The following is a 27,102-nucleotide window of genomic DNA, read 5'->3' on the forward strand; positions in this document are numbered from 1 at the left end:
CCTGAGATTATAATTTTGACATTATCTTCCAAAAGGGAATTCCTCTAATTCTGTGCAATGTTCAGATGAAAATGGGGGGGGGTCTGCTGAGGGGGGCCTGCCTTCCAGGGGGGTCTGATCCGGGGGGGGGGTCTGCCGGGGTGGTTAGCGGGGGGGTCTGCGAAGTATGGTCGAGGAGGATGGTGACTTCACAAGGGCAGAGAGGGCTTCGGAGGTTCCTCTGCAGAATAGAAATCCGCTTCGGACTTTTATTCTGCAGGTCGCTAAAAGCGCGGATGCGGAATGGGCCAGAAGACGGTAAAGTGGGATTTGGCGGTAGGGTTGGGCGCACGGTTCATTAAGTCGATTTAAATGCATGCAAATGCATTTAAATCGTCGGGCCGCCCAATCGGGTGTCGGTAAAGCCGCGATCTGCTTGGATTCTGGTGCAGATCGCGTTAAAGGCCCGACACCCGACTTTATCGCGATTTCGCACCCGTTTTTGGTAAAATCGGGCCCAGTGACTGCACTTCAAAAATTCTTCATAAGTTGTGAGTTGCTTTGGGAGATTTTGAATCCTACTCCAAAGTTTAATCTTCCTCTCAATCTTAGATATAGGAGGCGATTTTACCATTTTTATTCAAAGTGCGGGGTGGACTTGAAACTGGGAGAGTTTCAGATCCAACTTTTAGGCCCGTTTTTAGTCCCCCCCAATACGCACTCTGCATGCAAAATTTTGAGCATGTTAGATTCTTGCTGCAGAAGCCGGTGGGTGGGGTTTAGTGCACCCAAAAGCCTGCAGAGGGAGGTATTGCGTGTGTGTAGACCTCCAATGCTGCACATGCACATTAGGAGTGGCAGGGGCAGACAAAGAGAGAGCTGTCAGGCCCCTGCTACTGCAGGCGGCCTGAAGCAGCACCTCCCCCCACCCCCCACAATCACAGCCCCCGCTGATCCCCACCGCCCAGACTGATCGTGGACCCCCCTCCCCCACTGATCACAGGCCTGCCATCCTCCCCGCATCGATCACGGCAGAGTGGCAGCAGGCCCCCTCTCCCTCCATCTCCCCCCCCCCCACCGATCCCTGCAGAATGGCAGAGGGTCCCCTCTCCCTCCCTCCCCCACACAAATTCCTGCGAGTGGCAGCGGGCCCCCTCCCACCATTAACCCCTCCCATTATTAGATCCTCCCACCATTAGCCCCTCTCCCATTAGCCCCCATTAGTCCTTCTCCATTAGCTTTCCATTAGCCTTTCCTTGTAGGCCTCACCCCCAAAAGCCCCACCCCCACTGGCCCCACCCCATTGGCCCCTCCCTCCATTAGCCCCACCCCCTTTCACTGCCCAGTGGGCATTGCCCAGGTGCCAGTCTGTCACTGCCCAAGGGGCACCCCCCCCTCCCCCGGCCTCCCCAAAGGGCCTCAATGGTTTCCAGTTCCACCAGTGATGTCAAGTCGACTGTTCTCTGTACATGGAGAGCATGTCCATTCCTCGCCGGCGAGAACCTTTCCCCGAGAGGTCATGATGGGGGTGCTGAGCCTGAACAATTGAGCGCCGGGCTTGCTGAGCCGATGCTGCATGGTGGCACAGTGGTTAGCACTGCTGCCTCACAGTGCCAGGGACCCGGGTTCGATTCCCGGCTTGGGTCACTGTTTGTGCGGAGTTTGCACGTTCTCCCCGTGTCTGTGTGGGTTTCTTCCGGGTGCTCCAGTTTCCTCCCACAGTCTGAAAGACGTGCTGGTTAGGTGCATTGACCCGAGCAGGCACCGGAGTGAGGCAACTAGGGGAATTTCACAGTAACTTCATTGCAGTGTTAATGTAAGCCTAATGAATAAACTTTAGTTTTACTTTACCTCAGATGCAAATCATCATTCCAATAGATTTAAATATATTAACCTGCCTCTCGTCCATTTCCGGTGAGAAGCTGACCACGTCAGATATCCGCTCAGCGCTTTACGGCCCACTTTACCACCGTGTTGCACCCGAAAGCGGGCACCACGCGATGGTAAAATCGCCCCCATAGGATCACCTTTCAAAACACTGAACCTTCGTTGACTTTAAAGGCAGGCTTTTCAGCCAATAAAATACCCACAATGTAAATCACTGTCACATTTTTGTGCATCCAATATTGTCAGTAAACTTGTATTTGCCCCCAGTCCAATGAGTCTGGATAATGAACTCGTTTCCAATGGAGAAAGTCAGTTTCAGATCATAGAACAATAATAATTTGCCTTTTTACAGCATTTTTATCATAGAAAAATATCCCAAGGAGCTTCACAGAAGCCTAATCAAACAAATATCCACATCGAGCAAAAGAAGGAAATATTAGGAGAATGATTATAATCTTGATCAAAAGAGATAGGTACTAAGAGTGGAAATGAGAGAGTAATGGAAAGGTTTAGGTTGTCAATTCCAGAACTTTATATCTAGATATCTGACACACAGCACCATTTGTGGGAAAAAGAGGATGGGTGGTGTGTGGGAGTCCAGCATTGGAGGAATACAGAATTTTTGTTATGTTGTTTAGCTGGAGGTGAATGCAGAGATAGGAATGAGTGAGGAGACAGGGGCGTTTCAACATGAGAATGTTAAACTGAAACACCGATTAAGCAGGAGCCAATGTAGACCAACGTTCAGACGGTAATGAATATAAAGGGTCTGGTGTGGAGTAGGATAGGAATAAAGTTTGGGTGATATCAGAAGGTGAAGGAAGTGAATCCAAGTCATTCAGTCTAGAAGTAACCAGGTCATGGATGAGGGTTCCAGCAGCAGATGAGCTGAGGTAGGGCAGAGTGGAGATGTTACAATGTGATTGTCAGCTATATCATATTGCCAATCCATGGGTCCATTGAGATATTGCCCTGTGTGTTTATAGATTTCTATTTTCAAACTCAATCACTTTGAAAATAATATTACAATTACCTCAGTGGTGTGGATATCAATGGCCAATGGTAGATTGCCATCAATTGCATAATCCAGGTCTTCATGAAAAGAGATGTGTTATTAAAATTGCTTTCCAAGTAAAAACACAGCATTGGCTGAAAGTTGTTCAGTCAGGCACCATATCTAGTTGGCGCTGGTAGTCGGGAGCATGGGGGTCAGAAGGCACATGGTCACTCATGATTCCTCACTCTGGGCATCAAGCGGCGTTGAAGCCACAGGATGAGGCTTTCACCCTGGGGAATGAAGGGGAAATGGGGATTCAATCCACTCGCTGCTCTCTCTATATGAAAGCAGTTGTTCAGAGAATAACAAAGAGATGAAGCTGCCGCCAAGCCAGACAGTAAACAAGAAAAAATAACAAAATGTTGGGTTAAAGTTAATTGTTATTCAAGTGTAAAAGTGAAAGTCAGATTAAATACGTTGTTTGGAATATTTTATCATATCATTGTTCAGATACAGCTAAAGAATGGAAACGTGTTGTGTTTGCGTGATGTTATTAACCAGTGCAGTAACTCTTTCTCTTTCCACCATTTTGATCATTACAGTTGCAAACATGGACAGAGGAATGGAGGTAGGAAGCATATATTTCACCTTCCAATTTAAAGCATTTATGTTTTAGAATGCATTTTTTAAACTGTGATTTAGATTTTATGTGCCCTTCTGGCAGTGGTAGAGGGGCACATAAGCACAGCACTTTCCTCCCTACCCTCGTCTTGGAGTCCAAGATGCCAGGTCGATGTGTCACTGCCAGGATGCCAGTGGACAGTGCAAGGTTGGGGTCCCCTCAGGGGCCCCACTTTAAAATGTCTCTCTTGGCGGGGGGTGGGGTTGAGGCCTCTGGCTGGGTAAGGGGCTGTCGGGTCTTCCTCATGCCTGTGTAGTAAAGTAAAGTAGAGTTTATTTATTGGTCACAAGTAAGGCTTACATTAACACTGCAATGCAGTTACTGTGAAATTCCCCTAGTCGCCCGGCGCCTGTTCGTGTCAATGCACCTAACCTAGTGTGGGGGGTGGATGGGTGACCTGTTCTTTCAGTGGTGGTGGGAGGATGCCCCTCTGTGCTGAGGGGTTGGGGGTTCTCCCCTTGTCAGTGGGGGTAGCCATGCGGAGGAGGACCTGTCTCTCAACGCTGAGATTGCAATGCCTTTTAAGAAAGGGTGTCCCGATCTCTGTAAAGCAGGGCTGGCCCGTGTCTTTAATGTTTCCAATGTTATAATCATAAAGGTGGGTGAATCCCACCTGACAGGCGCTACTAACATTCCGGTATTCCTGCTGGCTGGAATAGAGCGCAAACAGGAGAAACCCAGTCACTATATCTGACTTAGTAAATGAGAGGCATGTTGTGTTTCAATGGTTTGTTTTCAAAAATGTAAAAAATATAAATAATAAACTTAAACTTAATGTCACATTCACAAGTAACACTGTCACAGATATAAACCTACACTAACTTAAAATTCATTCAGTCCTGTACAAGGAAATGAAAGATTTTTCCACATCTGAGAATAGTTTACTTTCATAGAATCCCCACAGTGCAGAAGGAGGGCATTCACCAATCAAGTCTGTACCGACCACAAACCCACACAGTCCCTACCACCATAACCCCATGCATTTACCCCAGCTAGTCCCCCTGACACTAAGGGGCAATGTATCATGGCCAATGCACCTGACCCGCATATCTTTGGGGTGTTGGAGGAAACCGGAGCACCCGGAGGAAACCCACGCAGACACAGGGAGAATGTGCAAACTCCACACAGAGAGTGACCCAAGCCGGGAATCGAACTTAGGTCCCTGGCACTGTGGGGCAGCGGTGCTAACCACTGTGCCACCGTGCCGGTATGGAGGGACCAGGACAGGTTGTTGGTGATCTCGACACCTAAAAACTTGAAGCTTGAACTTGAACTTTGTAACATAATCGCTTGAGTATGGAGGAAGTTTCCTTTCACGAGCATGGTCCTGATATCTGAAATCAGGTGTAGTCTCACTTAACTGATGTTCTTCATCTGAGATTCCAGTGGCTGAATCCCACTGACTGCTTTGAAGAATGATGTATTTCCTGTGATGTAGACCACTCCCAGCCATCGAATCTCGAGAACACCTTCCCTCCTGCCTTTCTGAATTTCATGCATTTGCTTCTGTCCTCAATCACCATCATGTTTGTGTTGATCATTTGCTTTGCAGGGTAGCACAGGAAGCACATATGTACAGTGTGTGCAAAGGTGAGTATAGCTGGAGGCTTTGTGTGAGGAACGATCATCCTCAACACCGGTGCCCCACAAGGCTGTGTCCTCAGCCCCCCTGCTACACTCCTTGTACACCTGTGACTGAGGGGCCAAATTCCCCTCCAATTCGATTTTCAAGTTTGCTGATGACACCACTGTAGGGGGTCAGATCTCAAACAATGGTGAGACAGAGTACAGGAATGAGATAGAGAATCTGGTGAACTGGCGCGGCGACAATAATCTCTCCCTCAATGTCAACAAAACAAAGGAGATTGTCATCGACTTCAGGAAGCGTATTGGAGAACATGGCCCTGTCTACATCAACGGGGATGAAGTAGAAATAGTCAAGAGTTTCAAGTTTTTAGGTGTCCAGATCACCAACAACCTGTCCTAGTCTCCCATGCCTACACTATAGTTAAGAAAGCTAACCAACACCATGTCAGCTGCGACTCTCACCCACTTTTACAGATGCACCATAGAAAGCATTCTTTCTGGTTGTATTGCATCTTGGTATGGCTCCTGCTCTGCCCAAGACCGCAAGGAACTACAAAAGGTTGTGAATGTAGCCCAATCCATCACGCAAACCAGCCTCTCATCCATTGACTCTGTCTGCACTTCCTGCTGCCTCGGCAAAGCAACCAGCATAATTAAGGACCCCACGCACCCCGGATATCCTGTCTTTCACCTTCTTCCATCGGGAAAAAAGTATAAAAGTCTGAGGTCACATACCAACCAACTCAAGAGCAGCTTCTTCCCTGCTGCCGTCAGACTTTTGAATGGACCTACCTCGTATTAAGTTGATCTTTCTCTACACCCTAGCTCTGACTGTAACACTGCATTCTGCACTCTCTCCTTTCCTTCTCTATGAACGGTATGTTTTGTCTGTATAGCGTGCAAGAAGCAATACTTTTCACTGTATGCTAATACGTGTGACAATAATAAATCAAATTAAATCAAGGGAATTGCTCTGTAACTGTGAAGGGAGCAATACAACTCTTGCTTCCGTGACTAGCTCTCAGCTGACTACTTTATTCAGGCTATGCATCAACCTCTCGGCTTTTCCATCCACCCTTGGCCAAGTGGGGTGTGATTTTTCACTGAGTGATATCCAGCTGTTTCACAAATTTGCTCAACTCATCACTGCGGAATGGGAGCCCCTGTCACTCTCCATTGTTTGCAGGGCTCTAAACAAAGCAAAAATCTGGTCAACTTTGGAATGAATGCTTTCACTGAAATAGACACGACTCTTTCTACAACTCAAAGCTACTGTAATGGTCAGTGACAACAGCTGATCAGTGTGAAAGTCTGGGAAATCACCACTAACTTCAATTCATGGTCCTGTAGGTAGCTTAGATATGTTGATACGATCATGAAGGTTTGACATTATGGTTGCTTGACCTGGTAAACACTGATTTTGTGCTCTTCCATGCATTCAATTCCTGGGATTCATAACTTTTCCCAAAAGCGTTGTTTGATTATCATGGAATCATAGAATCCCTACAGTGCCAAAGGAGGCCATTCAACCCATCAAGTCTGCACCGACCACAATTCCACCCAGGCCCTATCCCCATAACCCCATGCATTTTAGCTTGCTAATCCCCCTGACACTAAGGGACAATTTAGCATGGCCAGTCTACCTAAACTGCACATCTTTGAACTGTGGGAGTAAACCGGAGCACCCGGAGGAAACCCACAGACAGTGACCCAAGCCCGGAATCGAACTCAGATCCCTGGTGCTGTGAGACAGCAGTGCTAACCACTGTGCCACCGTGCCTCCTGGTAACTTTCATGTAATTTATGAACAATACATTGAGAGAATGATTGTAGAATAACAGTAAAAATGCCACAAAACACAAGCTCAGATGTGACTGTAACTGTGAACATTGTGATGGCTTTGTATTGTATATGTGATTTTGTTTGTAAGCGCTCTCTCTATCACATCTTTCCAGTTTCATGATTGCATAACTGTCAAACATTGCTGCAACACTAATTTTGTTTTGCTTTAATGTCAGCTAGTTTTAGCAATTGCAGCATTGCACTTAGGCTTATGTAGTTAAGATGCTGTTCAGCAACCTTTTCTTCACCACTAGTGGGACTGACTGTCAGTGAAGGATGTCATGAAAGATAGCAGCTGATTTTTGACATGGAATTCACACTCTGGACTTTGCATAATTAACTCTTTATTTGAGTAGGTGGTATGTGGATTGTCCAACAAGCTTACTAATGGTCTATGATAACTTATTACTTCAAAACCACTTCCACACAAGTGGAGATAAGTGTCAGATAGAATCATAGAATCCTACAGTATAGAAGGAGGCCATTCGGCCCATCGAGTCTGCTCCAACCACAATCCCACCCAGGCTCTATCCCCGTAACCCTATGCATTTACCCTAGTTAGTCCTCCTGACACTAAGGGGCAATTTAGCATGGGCAATCCACCTAACCCGCACGTGTTTGGACTGTGGGAGGAAACTGGAGCACCCGGTGAAAACCCACGCAGACATGGGGAGAATGTGCAAACTCCACACAGACAGTGACCCAAGCTGGGAATCGAACCCGGGTCCCTGGTGCTGTCCCATGTGATTGAGTGTGTTTCTCTCTTTGCCTCCAAATAACATTGCTCTATGGGTGTTAGCGACCAACTTGCTATAGCAGTGTTTGAGAAGCACCTGCCTTCTCTTTCTGCATGTGAACTGCAGCTAAACTGAACTTGCATTCACAGCTAACTGGCTGGTTTTCTCAGAGTCCGGGTAGCCATTTGTGCAACTTGTTGACAACTGTTGTTTGCTTGGGTTTACAGCCAGTTTGGCAATTTAGCCCACTCTCACTTGATGGCCTCCTTTGTCAGATTGCATGGTGGAGATAGCGGTGGGGCACAGTCAATGTAGCAAAGTCAGGAATGAAGCAACTACAGTCTGAGTTGAACCCGAGCATCCTGTGGACTTCCAATACGGTTGTTAGATCTGTAGTGTTTGCAGCAGCTTTAACTTTCTGTGGATCAGGTGATACTCTTTCACTGTTGAACCCATGATTGAAGAATTAAATTTGGCTTTCATTGAATGTGAACGTATCTTTGTTCAAGACGAGGTTGCGTTCTCTAAGATGTTGTAAACATGCATGTTGACATGTCGCAAATTCATTTTCATAGCAACCATAGATGAGAATGTCATCACTAATATTCAGCATGCCTTCACGTTCTTGCCGTACAGACTGAACCATGTACTGAAGTACCTCAGCTGAGTTGACACCAAAGTTGAGCCTCTGGCGTCGAAAAAGTCCACCGTGAGTGGAGAACACTGTAATAAAGCTTGATTCTCTGCAAGTTGGATTTGATGATAGCCTGCATTGAGATCAGGCTTAGCAAAGTGTTTAGCATCATTCACTATCTGTATGATATTAGTTGACAGCATCATGTCTTTCTTGTTGTACGATTTTGTTTGGTCATTGCATTTCAACGCAGATTCGAATCTTGTTCTTGCCCTAGGGTTTCTTGATGACTTGTATGGGTGAGACGCCAGGGTATGCTCAGCCACAACTTTCTCAAATTATGTCAAGGTCAAGTGAGCACTAAGGTCCTTCTCTGTATCTTTTCTGACATGAAATAGTATTTGACTATGGTGATGTGTACATAGAACATAGAACATAGAAAAACTACAGCACAAACAGGCCCTTCGGCCCACAAGTTGTGCCGAACACATCCCTACCTTCTAGACCTACCTATAACCCTCCATCCTATTAAGCTCCATGTACTCATCCAGGAGTCTCTTAAAAGACCCGATTGAGTTCGCCTCCACCACCACTGACGGCAGCCGATTCCACTTGCCCACCACCCTCTGTGTGAAAAACTTACCCCTAACATCTCCCCTGTACCTACCCCCCAGTAAGAAGTTTAACAACACCAGGTTAAAGTCCAACAGGTTTATTTGGTAGCAAAAGCCACACAAGCTTTCGGAGCTCCAAGCCCCTTCTTCAGGTGAGTGGGAATTCTGTTCACAAACAGAGTTTATAAAGACACAAACTCAATTTACATGAATAATGGTTGGAATGCGAATACTTACAACTAATCAAGTCTTTAAAAAACAAAACAATGTGAGTGGAGAGAGCATCAAGACAGGCTAAAAAGATGTGTATTGTCTCCAGACAAGACAGCCAGTGAAACTCTGCAGGTCCAGGCAACTGTGGGGGCTACAAATAGTGTGACATGAACCCAATATCCCGGTTGAGGCCGTCCTCATGTGTGCAGAACTTGGCTATCAGTTTCTGCTCAGCGACTCTGCGCTGTCGTGTGTCGCGAAGGCCGCCTTGGAAAACGCTTACCCGAATATCAGAGGCCGAATGCTCGTGACCGCTGAAGTGCTCCCCAACAGGAAGAGAACAGTCTTGCCTGGTGATTGTCGAGCGGTGTTCATTCATCCGTTGTCGCAGCGTCTGCATAGTTCCCCCAATGTACCTGTTGTTCTTGCAATGTAACTTGCAATGTACAATGTAACTGTTGTTAAACTTCTTACTGTGTTTACCCCAGTCCAACGCCGGCATCTCCACATCATGACTACCACCTACCCCCCAGCACATGGGAGCACATTAGGGTCTACATGCAGCTTGCATGTAACACTTTTCAGTTTGCTGATAGCAGTGAAGCAGTCAGCATACAACTCAAGAGTGTGGCTAGTCTGCATAGGAACTGCATGAGAATACAACCATTTAACAATCTGTCACTATGTGGAAATTGAGAAGCCTGTCGTTTTCTCTCGATATAACATAGAATTCAGAATTTGTTGTGGCGTCTAAATGAGATTGACTGGTTTCCGAAAGTGAGACAGTCCTGAACAACATGTCTCCCATGACATTGACTGATGTACCTGTTTCTACGAGAGCATCTATACAAATAAATATGTAGATACATATGGATACAAAATTGGTTCAGTTGCAGGAAACAGAAGGTAATTTTTGACGGGTGTTTTTTGAGATGGAAAGCTGTTTCGAGTGGGGTTCTGCAGCATCAGCACTAGGTCTCCTGTTTTTTGTGATATATATGAATGATTTCAACATTAATGTAGGGGGTATGCAGACAACACAAAATAGCAGTAACCTGCAGGAAGGTATTAATGTACTGGTCAGATGGGCAGGAAAATGACAAATGGAATCCAACCTGGAAAAGTGTGAGATTATGTATTTGGGGAGGTCAAACAAGATAAAGAAATTCACAATGGAAAAAAGTTGTGAGGTGTAGAAAAAGTGAAGGACTTTTGTACAAAATTGTGAAGAGCCTGAATAGGGTGGATAGGAAGGGCTTGTTTACTTTAGCGGAGAGATCAGTGACTTTGGAGCATAGCTTTAAAGTAAAATCAGAAAATGGTGAAAAATGGTAAAAGTTCAACAGGTCTGGCAGCATCTATGGAGAGAGAGTAGGTATGATTCTGCTTTAGATTGGTAGAAAGATTAGAGGATTCACCCAGAGGATGGTAGAGATCTGGAACTTATTGCCTGAAAGGGCAGCAGAGGCAGAAACCCTCAGCTGAATGGAAAGGTGTCTGGGGATGTACCTGCTATGCCACTCCCTGCAGAGTTCCAGACCAGGTGCTGGAGAGTGGGATTAGGCTGAGTGCCTCATTTCCAGCTGGTCAAGTGACCTCTTTCTGTGATTCTATCAACTTCCAAGCAGCCAGTGTGGCTCACAGTCACATGTGGCTGGTTACTGTGTCCAAAAGAGGGCACAAAAAGTATATTGTGGGCCGTTCACCTCGACATTACTGCGTATTCTCACCCTTTCACTGTGGTGCATGTATGTGGAACCCTTATGTTGCCATTGGTCTCACTAGGCGAGGTTGCTGATGAGTGGTAAGCAGGAGCAAAGTTGAGTTTTCCACAAGCTTTACACTCTTTGCCAGCAACTGGACTTTCTGTTGTGGTGTGGTAAGCACTGCCAATTTGGACAATCCATAATTGTATTTGTGAGACTGCTGTTGCTGCTTTTCAGGTGGTCTCCTGACACATGAGGGACCAACAGTGTTCACAGGAGTTGAAGTTGGAGTGTGGCAATTTACTGTTGGCAGCATCAACTTCTGTAGCTTTTGTCTCATTGGTGGCGCGGTGGCACAGTGGTTAGCACTGCTGCCTCACAGCTCCAAGGATCTGGGTTCAATTCTCGGCTTGGGTCACAGTCTGTGTGGAGTCTGCATGTTTTCCCTGTGTCTGGGTGGGTTTCCTCCGGGTGCTCCAGTTTCCTCCCACAGTCCAAAAGATGTGCTGGTTAGGTGCATTGGCCATGCTGAATTCTCCCTCAGTGTACCCGAACAGGCACCAGAGTATGGCGACTAGGGGATTTTCACAGTAACTTCATTGCATTAAGTCTACTTGTGACTCTAATAAATAAACTTTAAACCTTTGTTTCGTAGGTTGATAGACAATTGTTTATCTTGGGTATGAAAGTGCATTTTTAACCGAACCAGAGTCATTTTGCCTGAATGAAAGTGAGTCAAAAATATCTTCCAATTTCTCACCTCCATAATGGAGAAGTAAAGTCTTCCTCTTGACATCTATGCTTGCAAAACCTGCCATTGCACCTTCAAAATGTCATGGTCACTTCTGCCACTGTGGGAAAACAGGTGATGGTTCAGAGTGCTCATCAAAAAGTGATAGATTCGGCATCTAAAACACCACCTCGATCAGCGGTGCAGTGATGGTGTTTAATCAAGGATCCAGGATTGCACTCCTGTCCAAGGAAACTTTTCTGTTAGGATCCAAAATATATTTTTTTGGAGTTTGAATGGTAATTTTTGTGAGATCAGTGTGTGTGTACTCTGTGCAGGCCTCTGCGTTGCTAACCCTGAGCTGGAGCTGTGTGAGTCTAACAACAGACTATAGTAGAAGTGGGCAGCCTCCAGCCCCGGGGCCTCATGAAGCCCATCTGGGTTCAGAGGGCGGCCCTGGAGACATTTTGTTGATTGTTGCCCACGCTCAGTGTCGCCAAATTCTGCTGATTTCCGTCCGTGTAGTTTTTTTTTCCTACTTGTCTGACTGAAGGGATCCGCACGTAAGGCAAGGGTAAGTGAGGTGAGGTGCATGCTGGTTGCACACATTGACTGTGAGAGCCGTGTGCTCCCTCTGTGTCCAAAGTGCAAATATTTATTTTGTTTTACCATTTGAAGTTGATCATAGTTCTTTTAATTAATGATCACGCATTTTCTATAATTCAATATGAAATATTCAGTGTGTATTAAATGCATTTAACCATATTCATGGTTAGTGAACAAGCCTGACTTCAATCTTGTGGCCCACTCACTAACCTAGATTGCCATCATTGGGCTCGACATGTTCACCAAATCCCTAATATAAAATGCAGTCTCCACAAAGTTGACCTTCCAGAAGGAGCTGAAAGTATTGTTTTATAATTTTACCAGCCTCATTGCCATGGTAAAGGTTTTGGAAAGGAAACATTAAAGAACGGGCGGCACAGTAGCACAGTGGTTAGCACTGCTGCTTCACAGCTCCAGGGACCTGGGTTCGATTCCCGGCTCGGGTCACTGTCTGTGTGGAGTTTGCACATTCTCCTCGTGTCTGCGTGGGTTTCCTCCGGGTGCTCCGGTTTCCTCCCACAGTCCAAAGATGTGCGGGTTAGGTTGACTGGCCATGCAAAAATTGCCCCTTAGTGTCCTGAGATGTATAGGTTAGAGGGATTAGCGGGTAAAAAGGGATATGGGGGTAGGGCCTGGGTGGGGTTGTGGTCGGTGCAGACTCGATGGGCCGAATGGCTTCTTCCTGCACTGTAGGGATTCTATGATTCTATGAACAGTAAGAAACATTCAGAAACAGAACTGCATGTGCTGTTAAAGCGATGGATGCCTTTAATCTTCTGTTACTCCCTCTGGTGGTGCATGCATCTTAAGCCAATACCTCTGTTTCACTCTCCATTCTGGACTGCTTGTTATTCACATTTCACTATCAATTCTAGAACACCTGTGCTTCCCGTCCTTTTCAGAACAATGTTGATGTGAAAGTATTCAATAGTCACCAATAACTCTGTTTGATGTTACAGCCGCATTGTACAACCAGCCACATTGGAGGAAGGTGCACCCAAAACTACCTTCCAGTCTGTGGAACTGACGGCATTACGTATAGCAATGAATGCACACTGTGTGCAAAACGATGGTACGGCCACATTCTTACTGCCCTACTCGAACAAAATAGACACTTGCTGCCCTCGAATGACTGGGGTTTTACAAAATGGGATCATTCTTAACGGTACAAACAAATCTGGGCATAAACTATGAAATGAATTACCTCTGGTGATATTTATTTCATTGGGTAACCTGATTATTCCAAGCAATTACAATCAATGCCTTTCAATGTGTGGGTTTCCTCCGGGTGCTCCGGTTTCCTCCCACAGTCCCAAAGACATGCTGGTGAGGTGCATTGGCCATGCTAAATTCCCCCTCAGTGTACCCGAACAGGCGCCAGAGTGTGGCGGCTTGGGGATTTTCACAGTAACTTCATTGCACTGTTAATATAAGCCTACCTATGACACTAATAAATAAACTTTAAAACTTTAAACAATGACTTTGGATTCAGCAGCTGTGTAGGTTGGTTGTGTCTTGTACAAGAGGTCAGTCCTAAATAAAACCAAAGATCATTTTTTAAAATGACAGCATAGTTCAGTAGGCAGAAATCTTGCCTCTAAATCGGAAAGTAGTGGGTTCAAAGACCTACTCAATTATATAATCTACTCTGACACTTCATTGTTGTGATGGTGGAAGCTAACATCGGAACCTACAGCAGGATCATTAAAGGTAGGCTGGGATTCTCCCAAAACAATTCTACGTCACCAACATGTGGGAAAATGGGAGTAAATCCCGCTGCTTTTTTAGTGTGATTTCCAGAATGAATCTTCCACACTCTGAGCATCACAGAGTGTCCGAGCAGAATTCACTCTGGAAATCAGGGGGCGGGGCCTATTCCCACTGAGAGGCCGGCAGCATAGCAGTAAGTGGGCCATTGTGCATGCGCCGATCTGTCAGCTTGGAGATCGGCGCATCTGCAGTGGCCCCGAATAGCTGGCCTCCCAATTGCTGGCCAGCCCTGCGACTCCCTATTTCTGGCATTCTGAACCCCCCACCCCACAATCACTGGCCTCCCAGACCTTCCTGGGCCAGCCCGTATGTCCCCCCCACCCTCAGCCAGCCCCAATCCCCCCCGACAATCCTGAGCTCCCCTGCGGACAGTCCCGCCCTCCCCCCGCCCCGATCACGTCCTCCCTCCCTCTGCCACTGATCCTCTTGCAGAGTAGCAGAGGGGGCCTCCCACCGATCGCCCCAATAGGCCCCACCCAAATCGGCCCCATCCCCTTGGCACTGCCCCGTGCACGGTGGGCAGTGCCAAGATGCCCTCCTGGGCAGTGTTGGTTTACACTTGGACAGTGTCAGGGAGCCAAGCTGGCACTCCCCAAGGGGCAACCCCCTTACCCATGACCCCCTCGGGGAGACCTCAATTACCTCTCTTCCCTCCAGTGGGATCGGGCTGCCTGTTCCACATTAGTGGGGAGCAGGAATGAACCCTGCTGGAGTGAACCACTCCTGGCGGGAGGAGAGATGCTAGTGGGCCCAGAGAACTCAGTGCCAGGCCTACTAATTGAATGCAAATGGGGATTTCCATATTGTAATCAGCTCCGTGTTGAGTTCCAGTGCAGAGCTGATTACGCTGGAAATCTTGGTCTTGGAGACTCACGGAAGCCATGACGCCCAGTGGGAAGCTCACAAAACAGCCCCCGTTGATAGTGCAGCAGGCTGGGAGAATCGCCCCTGCAATCTCCTTTTTCCTAATTATTCCAGGAACTTTAGAGTTTAACAAGTCATGTTTTGATAAATGCCCATCTACCGGATTGTCTTTGTAGTTCAAAGGCTTTCCTTACAGCGAGTGCTGAAAGGAAAGTGCCAACAACTTGCATTTATGTAGCTTGTTAAACACAGTAACGTGTTCCAAAGTGCTTCAGAGAAGCATTAATAGGCCTGATTTTAACACCAAACAACACATGGAGATAGCAAGACAGGTGATTAAAAACTTGTTCAAACAGCTAGATATTGAGGAACATCTTAAAGGAGGAGAGAGATGGGAGAGAGGCCGAGAGTTTAGGGAGGGAATTCCAAAGATTGGGATCTAGACAGTTGAATGCACAGCCACCAATGATGGAGGAAAGAATCCCAGAAACAGATACAGGGATCATTTGAGGTTAATGGTGGAATGTCACAAAAGTCCATGCTGAGGTGTCAATTATTTACAATCTATATTAATAACTTGGATGAAGAGATCAACTGTATCATAGCCAAATTTGCTGATGATACAGAGATAGGTATCATAGAATCATAGAAACCCTACAGTGCAGAAAGAGGCCATCTGGCCCATCGAATCTGCACCAACCACAATCCCACCCAAGCCCTACCCCCATATCCCCACACATTTTACCTGCTAATCCTTCTAACCTACGCATCTCAGGACACTAAGGGGCAATTTTAGAAACATAGAAACATAGAAACCCTACAGTGCAGAAAGAGGCCATTTGGCCCATCGAGTCTGCACCGACCACAATCCCACCCAGGCCCTACCCCCTTATCCCTACATATTTACCTGCTAATCCCTCTAACCTACGCATCTAAGGACACTAAAGGGCAATTTTAGCATGGCCAATCAACCTAACCCGCACATCTTTGGACTGTGGGAGGAAACCGGAGTACCTGGAGGAAACCCACGCAGACAGGAGGAGAATGTGCAAACTCCACACAGAAGTGACCCAAGCCGGGAATCGAACCTAGGTCCCTGGAGCTGTGAAGCAGCAGTGCTAACCACTGTGCTACCGTGCCGCCCTTAGTATGGCCAATCAACCTAACCCGCACATCTTTGGACTGTGGGAGGAAACCGGAGTATCCAGAGGAAACCCATGCAGACACGAGGAGAATGTGCAAATTATTCACAGACAGTAACCCAAGCCGGGAATCGAACTCAGGTTCCTGGAGCTGTGAAGCAGCAGTGCTAACCACTGTGCTACTGTGCCGCCCAGGTAGGAAAGTAAATTATGAGGAGGGTATAAAGCAGAATATTTTTTAAACAGAGAGAAACCATACTATGCTGCAATACAAAGGGTGTCCCTGCACATACATTACAAAAACTGTACAGCAAGCAATTAAGAGGAAAAATTGAATATTAGTCTCATTGCAACGGGGAATGAAATATAAAAATAGGGAAGTATAGGGCACTCGTGAGGCCGCAACTGGACTATCGTGCAAAGTTTTGGTCTCCTTGTTTAAGAAGGGATATATTTGCATTAGAAGCAGTTCAACGAAGATTCAATTGGCTGATCCTCTGGATGAAGGATTGTCTTATGAGGAAGGGCTGCACAGGTTGGGCCTATATTCATTGGAGTTTGGAAGAAAGAGAGTTGATCTGATTGAAACATATAGGATTCTGAGAGGACTCAACTGGGTGAATGCTGAGAAGACATTTCCCCTTGTGGGAGAGTCTAGAACAAGGCATGGTGACACAATGGTGAGCACTGCTGCCTCACAGTGCCAGGGACCCGAGTTCAATTCTGGCTTTGGGCCACTGTCTGTGTGGAGTTTGCACAATTCTCCCCATGTCTGCGTGGGTTTCCTCTGGGTGCTCCGATTTCCTCCCACATTCCAAAATGTGCGGGTTAGGTTGATTGGCCATGCTAAAATTGCCCCTTAGTGTTAGGGGGATGTCAGGGGATTAGTAGGATAAATATGTGGGGTTATGGGGATAGGGCCTGGGTGGGATTGCTGTCGGTGCAGGCTCGATGGACAGAATGGCCTCCTTCTGCACTGTAGGGTTCTATGATTCTATGAAAGGACACAGTTTAAAAATAAGGGCTGGTATTCTCCCAAAAAAATTCGAAGTGTCGAATCCGTGTAAAAATTGGAGTAAATCCCACGGCATTCTCAAAATGAATCTCCCATGTTCTGTGCAGTGCAGAGTGCACTCACGAGAATTACGCTACAAAGCTCGGGGTGAGGCCTATTCTCGTTGGAGAGGCCGGCAGCATAGCGCTGAGTGGGCCAATGCACAGAATATCTTAGCCTGGCCCTCCTCCCTGCTCTATCCCTGTATCCCCACACATTAACCTCGGCTAATCCATCTAACCTACACATCTCTGGAGTGTGGGAGAAAACCGGAGCACCCGGAGGAAACCCACACAAACACAGGGTGAACATGCAAACCCCTCACAGTCACCCGAGGCTGGAACTGTACCCTGGTCCCTGGCGCTGTGTGGCAGCAGTGCTAACCACTGTGCCACCGTGCCGCCTGGTCAGAGAGAGGAATGAATATCCAGGGTGTTGAATTGTTGATAGAAGCTGAAGACAGTGATTTCAGTCTCAGATATTTAATTGAAGAAGATTTCTGCTCATAAAACACTGGATGTCAGCCGAGCACTGAACATATCAGAGGCCGCGTTGGGGGTTGAGTGTTTGAGAAAGGTAGCGGTGAGATAGCGCTGGGTGTAGTCTGGGTGTTGAGTTTGACCTGGTTTCAGATGATGTTGCCAAGAAGCAGCGTGTAGGTAAGAAATAGAAGAGAGTTCAGCTCCTTAGGGATCTACAAAGGGAAGAGTGAGGAAGAGGGAGGGAAAACGATTGCAGCAGATTCTGTGGCTACAACTTGATAAGAGTAGAACCAGGTGAGAGCTGTCCCATCCAGTTGGACAAGAAAGGAGAGGTGATGGGTGGGTGAAGGTGGTGCGGTAAACCAGATGAAAGGCTGCAGACAGCTGGAAAAAGATGAGGAGGGATAGTTACTACGGTCACAGAGCGTGCCATCTGTGATTTTGATAACGACCAGTGCCAGAGGTGGAAACCTGATTTCAAATATCCAAATATGGAGCTACGGGAAAGCTGGGACAGATGTAAGAGGTGACAACATATACAAGGGAATTGGAAAGGAAAAGCCATTGGGGATTCTATTTTACAGGGGCAGAGGAGCCAAGAATATTTTTATTTATGTTGACAGTATCGAGGAGAGGGAATTATTTACATCTAGCATGGGGGGCAGAATGGGAGCTGAGTGGTCAGCAGCTAGTGGGGAAAAGAAGCTACTTTAATGTAAAGTAGTCCTTTGTTGAGGAAAATTAGGAATTTTTATTTGCATAGCACTTCTAACTTTAACATAATCATAAAATCCCTATAGTGTAAAAGGAGGCCATTTTTATTAATGACTTAGAGGAGGGGGCTGAAGGGTGGATCAGTAAATTTGCTGATGACACCAAGATTGGTGGAGTAGTGGATGAGGTGGAGGGCTGTTGTAGGCTGCAAAGAGACATAGATAGGATGCAAAGCTGGGCTGAAAAATGGCAAATGGAGTTTAACCCTGATAAATGTGAGGTGATTCATTTTGGTAGGACTAATTTAAATGTGGATTACAGGGTCAAAGGTAGGGTTCTGAAGACTGTGGAGGAACAGAGAGATCTTGGGGTCCATATCCACAGATCTCAAAAGGTTGCCACTCAAGTGGATAGAGCTGTGAAGAAGGCCTATAGTGTGTTAGCTTTTATTAACAGGGGGTTGGAGCTTAAGAGCCGTGGGGTTATGCTGCAACTGTACAGGACCTTGGTGAGACCACATTTGGAATATTGTGTGCAGTTCTGGTCACCTCACTATAAGAAGGATGTGGAAGCGCTGGAAAGAGTGCAGAGGAGATTTACCAGGATGCTGCCTGGTTTGGAGGGTAAGTCTTATGAGGAAAGGTTGAGGGAGATAGGGCTGTTCTCTCTGGAGCGGAGGAGGCTGAGGGGATACTTAATAGAGGTTTATAAAATGATGAAGGGGATAGATAGAGTGAACGTTCAAAGACTATTTCCTCGGGTGGGTGGAGCTATTACAAGGGGGCATAACTATAGGGTTCGTGGTGGGAGATACAGGAAGGATATCAGAGGTAGGTTCTTTACGCAGAGAGTGGTTGGGGTGTGGAATGGACTGCCTGCAGTGATAGTGGAGTCAGACACTTTAGGAACATTTAAGCGGTTATTGGATAGGCACATGGAGCACACCAGGATGATAGGGAGTGGGATAGCTTGATCTTGGTTTCAGATAAAGCTCGGCACAACATCGTGGGCCGAAGGGCCTGTTCTGTGCTGTACTGTTCTATGTTCTATGTTCTATTTGGCCCATTGTGTCCGCACCAACCACAATCCTACCCAGGCTCTATCGCCCAAACTCAACCCCCCGTATTCACCCTGCTAATCCCCCTACCACCGAGGAACAATTTTGCATGGCCAATCCACCTACCTGCACATCTTTGGAGTGTGCGAGGAAACTGGAATACCCGGAGGAAAACACACACAGACACGGGGAGAATGTGCAAACTCCACACAGTCACCCAAGGCCAGAATCGAGCCTGTGTCCCTGGCACTGTGAGGCAGCAGTGCTAACCACTGTGTCACCATGCCTCCCCAGAGCAGTTGAAGCCAAAACCTGTATGCTTTCAGGAAGGAGTTAGATATATCTCTTGGACAAAGGTGATCAAGGGATATGGGCGGGGGGGGGGGGGGGGTGTGCGGGCAGGGAATGCTGGAATATGCTATTGAATTGGATGATTCGCCATGATCATAATGAATGGGTGAGGAGGTTAAAAGGGACGAATGGCCTACTCCTACTTATATTTCTGTGCATTCATTACATTTCCCTGCAGTTCCCTGGGGAGCCAGAAGCATCACCCAGACGGGAATTGAACCCTGGACCCTCAGGTTAAAAATCTGATGCTTTACTGACAGCTACCCAGGCCCAGCTAATGAAGGTTTTTCATAACCAATGGGTTATTTTAGATGTGTTGTCCTTGCTGTTATGTCAGCAAACTCAACAACCAAATAATATACAAGTTCCCCCAAACACCTCATTAAAAAACTGTTCTTGGGATGTGGGCGGGGCTACATTTATTGTCCGTTCCATCTTGCCCGGAGAAGGTTGTGGTGATGGATCCCTTCCTTCAGTGATTCTTTACACCTGGCTGTATACACAGTTTTACACATTACCTACAGCACAGAAAAGGCCCTTCATGTCTACAGGTCAATGCTGATGTTTCTGCTTGACACGAGCCTCCTCACAATGTACCTCACCTCGCACCACCAACATAGGATGGCATGAAAAATGAAGGAAATTGGGCAGGATGTAAAGTAGCATCCTGTACATACAACCCTTTATCTGTCCCAGTAATAAAGGTTAAAATAACCCCCACTGCGTTTGGTGGCCATTAGAGCACAGTAAAATAAGTGAGAGCTGCAGGAGTGCCCTGCAACCTAGCAGCAAGGCTGTACTACAGGTAGATTCAACAACATTGTACACTGGCAATAACTCCCTTCATTCTAGACTGTGATTTTGCTGATGCTCTGCTGCTATTCCAGGCAAACCGGGATGAATATCCGGATCCAACAGAACGGAGAATGCGGGAGTAACAATAAAGGCAAATGAAGGCTTTCATCAAACCAGGATTTCTGCGATTCAGATTGACTTTGTTCTTTAAGAATCATTCAGCCTTTTGTGTGCAATTAATTAATTAATCCATTTTAAAATTGAGAAACAACAAACCATTTACAAACTGTCTTTAAAGAATTTTGGTTTAGTCACCAATAAGTCAGTTCTTTGACGAAATTACAATCTCAACATTGCTTATTGGAATTCCCTGTTTAAACAGTAACCTATTGTTGTGGGGTAAATCGAGATGGTCAGTACTGTCATAACTATAGACAATACAAAGCTCACAAGGCAGATACCTCTGTATAAAGACGTAACATTTATTCAAACCAAAAACACAACAAGCTGATGCTTGGAGATCACCAAAAGGGTTAAGTAGCTCTGAAATAGAGCAACAGAGGCTCTCTGATGAATCTGATATATACAATCAAAAACAGATCAATTATAGTTTTTCTTATCAATTATTCCTGCCTTAGATTAGTTTAAAATCAAATCATCTTCATCATATACAAATCAATAATAATAATTGTCATGTACTCCAGTCAATCGGCATTTACCATCCATAGAATCATAGAATTCCTACAGTGCAGAAAGAGGCCATTTGGTCCATCAAGTCTTCACCGACAACAATCCCACCCATGTCCTATCCCCGTAACCCCATGTATTTACCCCGCGAATCCCTCTAACCTACACATCCCAGGACACTAAGAGGCAATTTAGCATGGCCAATCAACCTAACCCGCACATCCAGAACTGGCTTGCCTGCAGAAGGCAGAGAGTGGTTGTAGATGGGTCTTTTTCTGAATGGAGGTCGGTCACCAGTGGAGTGCCCCAGGGATCTGTTCTGGGACCCTTGCTGTTTGTCATTTTCATAAATGACCTGGATGAGGAAGTGGAGGGATGGGTTGGTAAGTTAGCCGATGCCACGAAGGTTGGTGGTGTTGTGGATAGGTTGGAGGGATGTCAGAAGCTGCAGCGTGACATAGATAGGATGCAAGACTGGGTGGAGAAGTGGCAGATGGACTTCAACCCCCGGATAAATGTGCAGTGGTCCATTTTGGCAGGTCAAATGGGATGAAGGAGTATAATATCAAGGGTAAGACTCTTAGCAGTGTAGAGAATCAGAAGGACCTTGGGGTCTGGGTCCATAGGACTCTTAAATCGGCCTCGCAGGTAGAGGAGGTGGTTAAGAAGACGTATGGTGTGCTGGCCTTCATCAATCGAGGGATTGAGTTTAGGAGTCAGGAGATAATGATGCAGCTTTATAAGACCCTCGTCAGACCCCACTTGGAGTACTGTTCTGGTCGCCTCATTACAGGAGGGATGTGGAAATGATTGAAAGGGTGCAGAAAAGATTTACAAGGATGTTGCCTGGATTGGTTGGCATGCCTTATGAGGATAGGTTGAGGGAGCTCGGTCTTTTCTCCTTGGAGAGACAAAGGATGAGAGGTGACCTGATAGAGGTGTACAAGATGTTGAGAGGTATAGATCGGGTGGATTCTCGGAGGCTTTTTCCCAGGGCTGAAATGGCTGCTACGAGAGGACACAGGTTTAAGGTACTGGGGAGTAGGTACAGAGGAGATGTCAGGGGTAAGTTTTTCACTCAGAGGGTGGTGGGTGAGTGGAATCTGCTGCCATCAGTGACGGTGGAGGCAAACTCGATAGGGTCTTTTCAGAGACTTCTGGATGAGTACATGGGACTTAATAGGATTGAGGGTTATAGGTAAGCCTATATATAAGCCTAGGTAGGTAGAGGCATGACCGGCGCAACTTGTGGGGCGAAGGGCCTGTTTGTGCTGTATTTTTTCTATGTTCTATGTTCAATCTTTGGATTGTGGGAGGAAGCCGGAGCACCTGGAGGAAACCCACGCAGACACGGGGAGAATGTGTAAACTCCACACAGACAGTGACCCAAGCCAGGAATCAAACCCAGGTCCCTGGCACTGTGAGGCAGCAGTGTTAACCAATGTGCCACCATGCTGTCCACCATGCATTATGGTATTCTATTTGTCCATTAAATCCAGACGCTACCACCTATTCTGGCTAGGACTAACTTTCCATTGCTAAGTTACCTTGAATGCCTTCTGGAAAGGTCAGAGTGAATGTTCTCATGGGTTCATTTTTAGGTCACTGTTAAATTAGACAGCCATGCATTAGACCATAAGAGACCATAAGACATAGGAGCGGAAGTAAGGCCATTCGGCCCATCGAGTCCACTCCACCATTCAATCATGGTTGATTTCAACTCCATTTACCCGCTCTCTCCCCATAGCCCTTAATTCCTCGAGAAATCAAGAATTTATCCATTTCTGTCTTGAAGACGCTCAACGTCTCGGCCTCCACAGCCCTCTGTGGCAATGAATTCCACAGACCCACCACTCTCTGGCTGAAGAAATTTCTCCTCATCTCTGTTCTAAAGTGACTCCCTTTTATTCTAAGGCTGTGCCCCCGCGTCCTAGTCTCCCCTGTTAATGGAAACAACTTCCCTACGTCCATCCTATCTAAGCCGTTCATTATCTTGTAAGTTTCTATCAGATCTCCCCTCAACCTCCTAAACTCCAATGAATATAATCCCACGATCCTCAGACGTTCATCGTATGTCAGGCCTACCATTCCTGGGATCATCCGTGTGAATGTCCGCTGGACCCGCTCCAGTGCCAGTATGTCCTTCCTGAGGTGTGGGGCCCAAAATTGCTCACAGTACTCCAAATGGGGCCTAACCAGTGCTTTATAAAGCCTCAGAAGTACATCCCTGCTTTTGTATTCCAAGCCTCTTGAGATAAATGACAACATTACATTTGCTTTCTTAATTACGGACTCAACCTGCAAGTTTACCTTTAGAGAATCCTGGACTAGGACTCCCAAGTCCCTTTGCACTTTAGCATTATGAATTTTGTCACCGTTTAGAAAATAGTCCATGCCTCTATTCTTTTTTCCAAAGTGTACGACCTCGCACTTGCCCACGTTGAATTTCATCAGCCACTTCTTGGACCACTCTCCTAAACTGTCTAAATCTTTCTGCAGCCTCCCCACCTCCTCAATACTACCTGCCCCTCCACCTATCTTTGTATCATCGGCAAACTTGGCCAGAATGCTCCCAGTCCCGTCATCTAGATCGTTAATATATAAAGAGAACAGCTGTGGCCCCAACACTGAACCCTGCGGGACACCACTTGTCACCGGTTGCCATTCTGAGAAAGAACCTTTTATCCCAACTCTCTGCCTTCTGTCTGACAGCCAATCGTCAATCCATGTTAGTACCTTGCCTCGAATACCATGGGCCCTTATTTTACTCAGCAGTCTCCCGTGAGGCACCTTGTCAAAGGCCTTTTGGAAGTCAAGATAGATAACATCCATTGGCTCTCCTTGGTCTAACCTATTTGTTATCTCTTCAAAGAACTCTAACAGGTTTGTCAGGCACGACCTCCCCTTACTAAATCCATGCTGACTTGTCTTAATCCGACCCTGCACTTCCAAGAATTTAGAAATCTCATCCTTAACGATGGATTCTAGAATTTTGCCAACAACTGAGGTTAGGCTAATTGGCCTATAATTTTCCATCTTTTTTCTTGTTCCCTTCTTGAACAGTGGGGTTACAACAGCGATTTTCCAATCCTACATTCCCGCGTCTGGGTGCATTACCAGCTGATCTGAACAATGAAAAGCCAATTCATAAATGTTTCACTTTCTGTCCTTGTTTAAGACCCTATCTGATATCAGTCTGCTTACTCTAAGGTTTTTCAAAGACGCTAATAAGCCCTTCACCTAAATCATCATGCCTTGCAGTAACTTGCCTTGACTAACTTTGTTTATAATTCATATAATACTTAAAATGCATTCAAAATATCTGTATATATGTTTTAAATAATAGTCACTTGTTTAAATCTCTTTACTGCATTTCATATGTGTGTAAACTATTCTCTTGTTGGCTTATAGTCTTGCTTTATGAATCATTTAACTCTTTGCTGCTAGCCCTGTCAGTACCTTAATGTCTACTGTCTAAAAATCTTATTGACTGGTTAGTAATTTCCCACTTTACCCATTGAAGGACCGTAGGATCAAAATGAAACTCACAATTCGCAAGGATACATTGATTGTCCTAGTATCATCAACAAAACCCCATTTAAATCTGCCCCTGTTTCTTTAAAGGAGCAGAACTAATGAAAGAATTAAACAATAAAGTCAGTGAAACAAAAGGAAACTTATAAAGCTGAATAATCATTTTCCTGGTGTTGGTGAAACACACAAATCCTTGTAGAGTCCAGCAGGTAGATTGGGCTGTATTTGTCTATGTTTATTTTTAAATATGTAGACAAAATTAGCCTGTTGCTCCATTGGACCATTGGTCTCCCAAATTAGTCTATTGGTATCTCCCAGTGTCTAATGGCTCTCAGGTAAAGCTTCACAAATCTCCCTACTGATTTCTCTCTACACCCTCAGGTGGTTCGATATATTTCTCTTAAGTGTTATGATCCTAGTGGATGTTAAGGCTGGATCCAGTCAGGTCCCGGAGCGGTACCAGAGCTTGGTTGACAGATCCTCGGGGGCAATCCTATCTTCTCACCCCTTCGGTCGATGGATGGGACGAGCTGGTAAGATCACCGGAGAGCCGAGAAATTGGGTCTGCGCCCCATTTCTCACCTTTTGTGACCTGACCAGTACCGGATACCTGCGAGATCAGCCTCATGCCTGAAAAGGAGGTGAGGCTGATTATAATATTTAAATTCAATGTAAAATGGAACTTAAATATTACAAGTGGACCTGGGATATAATTGTCCAGATTCACTTCCGAGGATTACGTATGGTCCCCATCAATGGGGACCTGTCATGAAGGCTCCCCCAGGAGGTCAGGGGCAGGGCGTGCTCTTTGGGCAGTGCCAGCCTGGTACCTGCAGTGCCCACCAGGCACCAGGGGAGTGCCAATGGGGGAGTGGGGCCTGAGGGGGTGGGGCCTAAGGAAAAGTGGGTGCAGGGATGCTGCGCACTCTGCAAGCGGGGTCGGGTGGGAGGGAATGCAGTGCACTCTGCAACTGGCATCGGGGGGGGGGAAACGCTGCACACTCTGCAACCGGCGATCTGCCGAACCGTGCGCCGTGCATGGGGGGAGTGATCCACTGTGGAGGCCAATGATTGCTGAGGGGAGACAGTGACAGATCTCTCTGTTTTGTGCTGCTGCACAGTACAGAGAGATCTGCACATGTGCAATGGCGCTCTCTGCTGTAATCAGCTGGGTTTCTGTGAGCTTAGACCCTGCCCTCTCCCCTGCTGGTGGGAAACAGATCTTGCTTCATCTTTTCCTCAGAGTGTGGTAAGATTGGATTTTTAACTCGCCCAAAGAATCAGCACGATTCTCTCCCGTTTTCACACTTGTTTGGCACTTTAAATCTTTTTGGTAAGATCGCCCCTTACATTTTGTTTAGCAACGTGGATGAACCAGAGCCACAGGGCTGCTGGTGAACTTTCAATAAAATAAAGTATTTATTAAACAAAAAAAGAACAGATATCAATCCTCAATCTATGATAATAGATTATCTCCAGTCACATGAGTCCTAATTGTGAGTAGCAAGTTCTTGTGTACTTTTTGATAATTCAATACATCACATCAATCGGGTCCCACTTATCAGTTACCATCTTATTAGTTACATCCTCAAAAACTCTGAATAGCCCTGTCAACCACAATTCCTTTCCATAAAGCTGTGTTGACTCTGCTTCATCATATGATTTTCTAAGCCCCCTGTTACCACGTCTCTAATTGATTTGAGCATTTTGCCGACTACTGATATTAAACCAACAAGACTACGGTCCCTGAACTGCTCGCTTCCTCCTTGCTTAAATGGAAGGGTTAAGGTCTCGACCTAGTCCTAGAGCTCCTGCGAGAGATTCAATTAAAAACTAAGGATCTAAGTGAGAAAGATAACCCATCCACTGAGGGGTTCAATGCCTCAGCACTCCAGAGGTCAATGCCTACATCTCAGGGAGAAGGTGTAGCGTGAAGGATCAACATCCAAAACATCCATGATGCTGATGTGATAATGATGTCAGATCCAACCGACTCAAGAACAGCTTCTTCAGACTTTTGAATGGACCTTCCTCGTATTAAGGTGATCTTTCTCCACACCCTAGCTATGACTGTAACACTACATTCTGCACGCTCTCCTTTCCTTCTCTATGAACGGTGTGTTTTGTCTGTATAGTGCGCAAGAAACAATACTTTTCACTGTATAACAATACATGTGACAAGAATAAATCAAATCATATCAAAAGAAAGATCATATGACTGAGAAGTAAGCGATCTGGAAGGAGGAGAGGCTCCAACCTCGTGTAGAAATCCAAATGTGTGAATAGTTACTGTAATTAAAGCGTAATGATTTTCAGAATCTACAGATTCTCGGGCCCCTAGCCCTATAAATTGGTGCAGAGGAGATACCCGATCCTCTACACTGGTAGAGGATCCCACCCTTCCATCCTCCTCTAACCTAATTATAAGTGTGGGGAAG

General features: G+C 46.1%; 1 protein-coding gene across 1 annotated transcript in view; it reads left to right on the forward strand.

Annotated features, from left to right (window-relative positions):
* LOC144486683 (serine protease inhibitor Kazal-type 1-like) overlaps window positions 1-21,303 on the forward strand; it is a 232,933-nt gene extending 211,630 nt beyond the window's left edge. Inside the window, exons 3-4 of the mRNA XM_078204693.1 lie at window positions 13,174-13,286; window positions 20,536-21,303. Of these exons, the coding sequence (XP_078060819.1) occupies window positions 13,174-13,286; window positions 20,536-20,602 (180 nt within the window). The 3' untranslated portion in view covers window positions 20,603-21,303. The remainder of the gene's footprint in view (window positions 1-13,173; window positions 13,287-20,535) is intronic.
* Window positions 21,304-27,102: the final 5,799 nt, after the last annotated feature.

This window comes from Mustelus asterias, unplaced genomic scaffold (genome assembly GCF_964213995.1).
Source record: "Mustelus asterias unplaced genomic scaffold, sMusAst1.hap1.1 HAP1_SCAFFOLD_428, whole genome shotgun sequence".
NCBI lineage: Eukaryota > Metazoa > Chordata > Chondrichthyes > Carcharhiniformes > Triakidae > Mustelus > Mustelus asterias.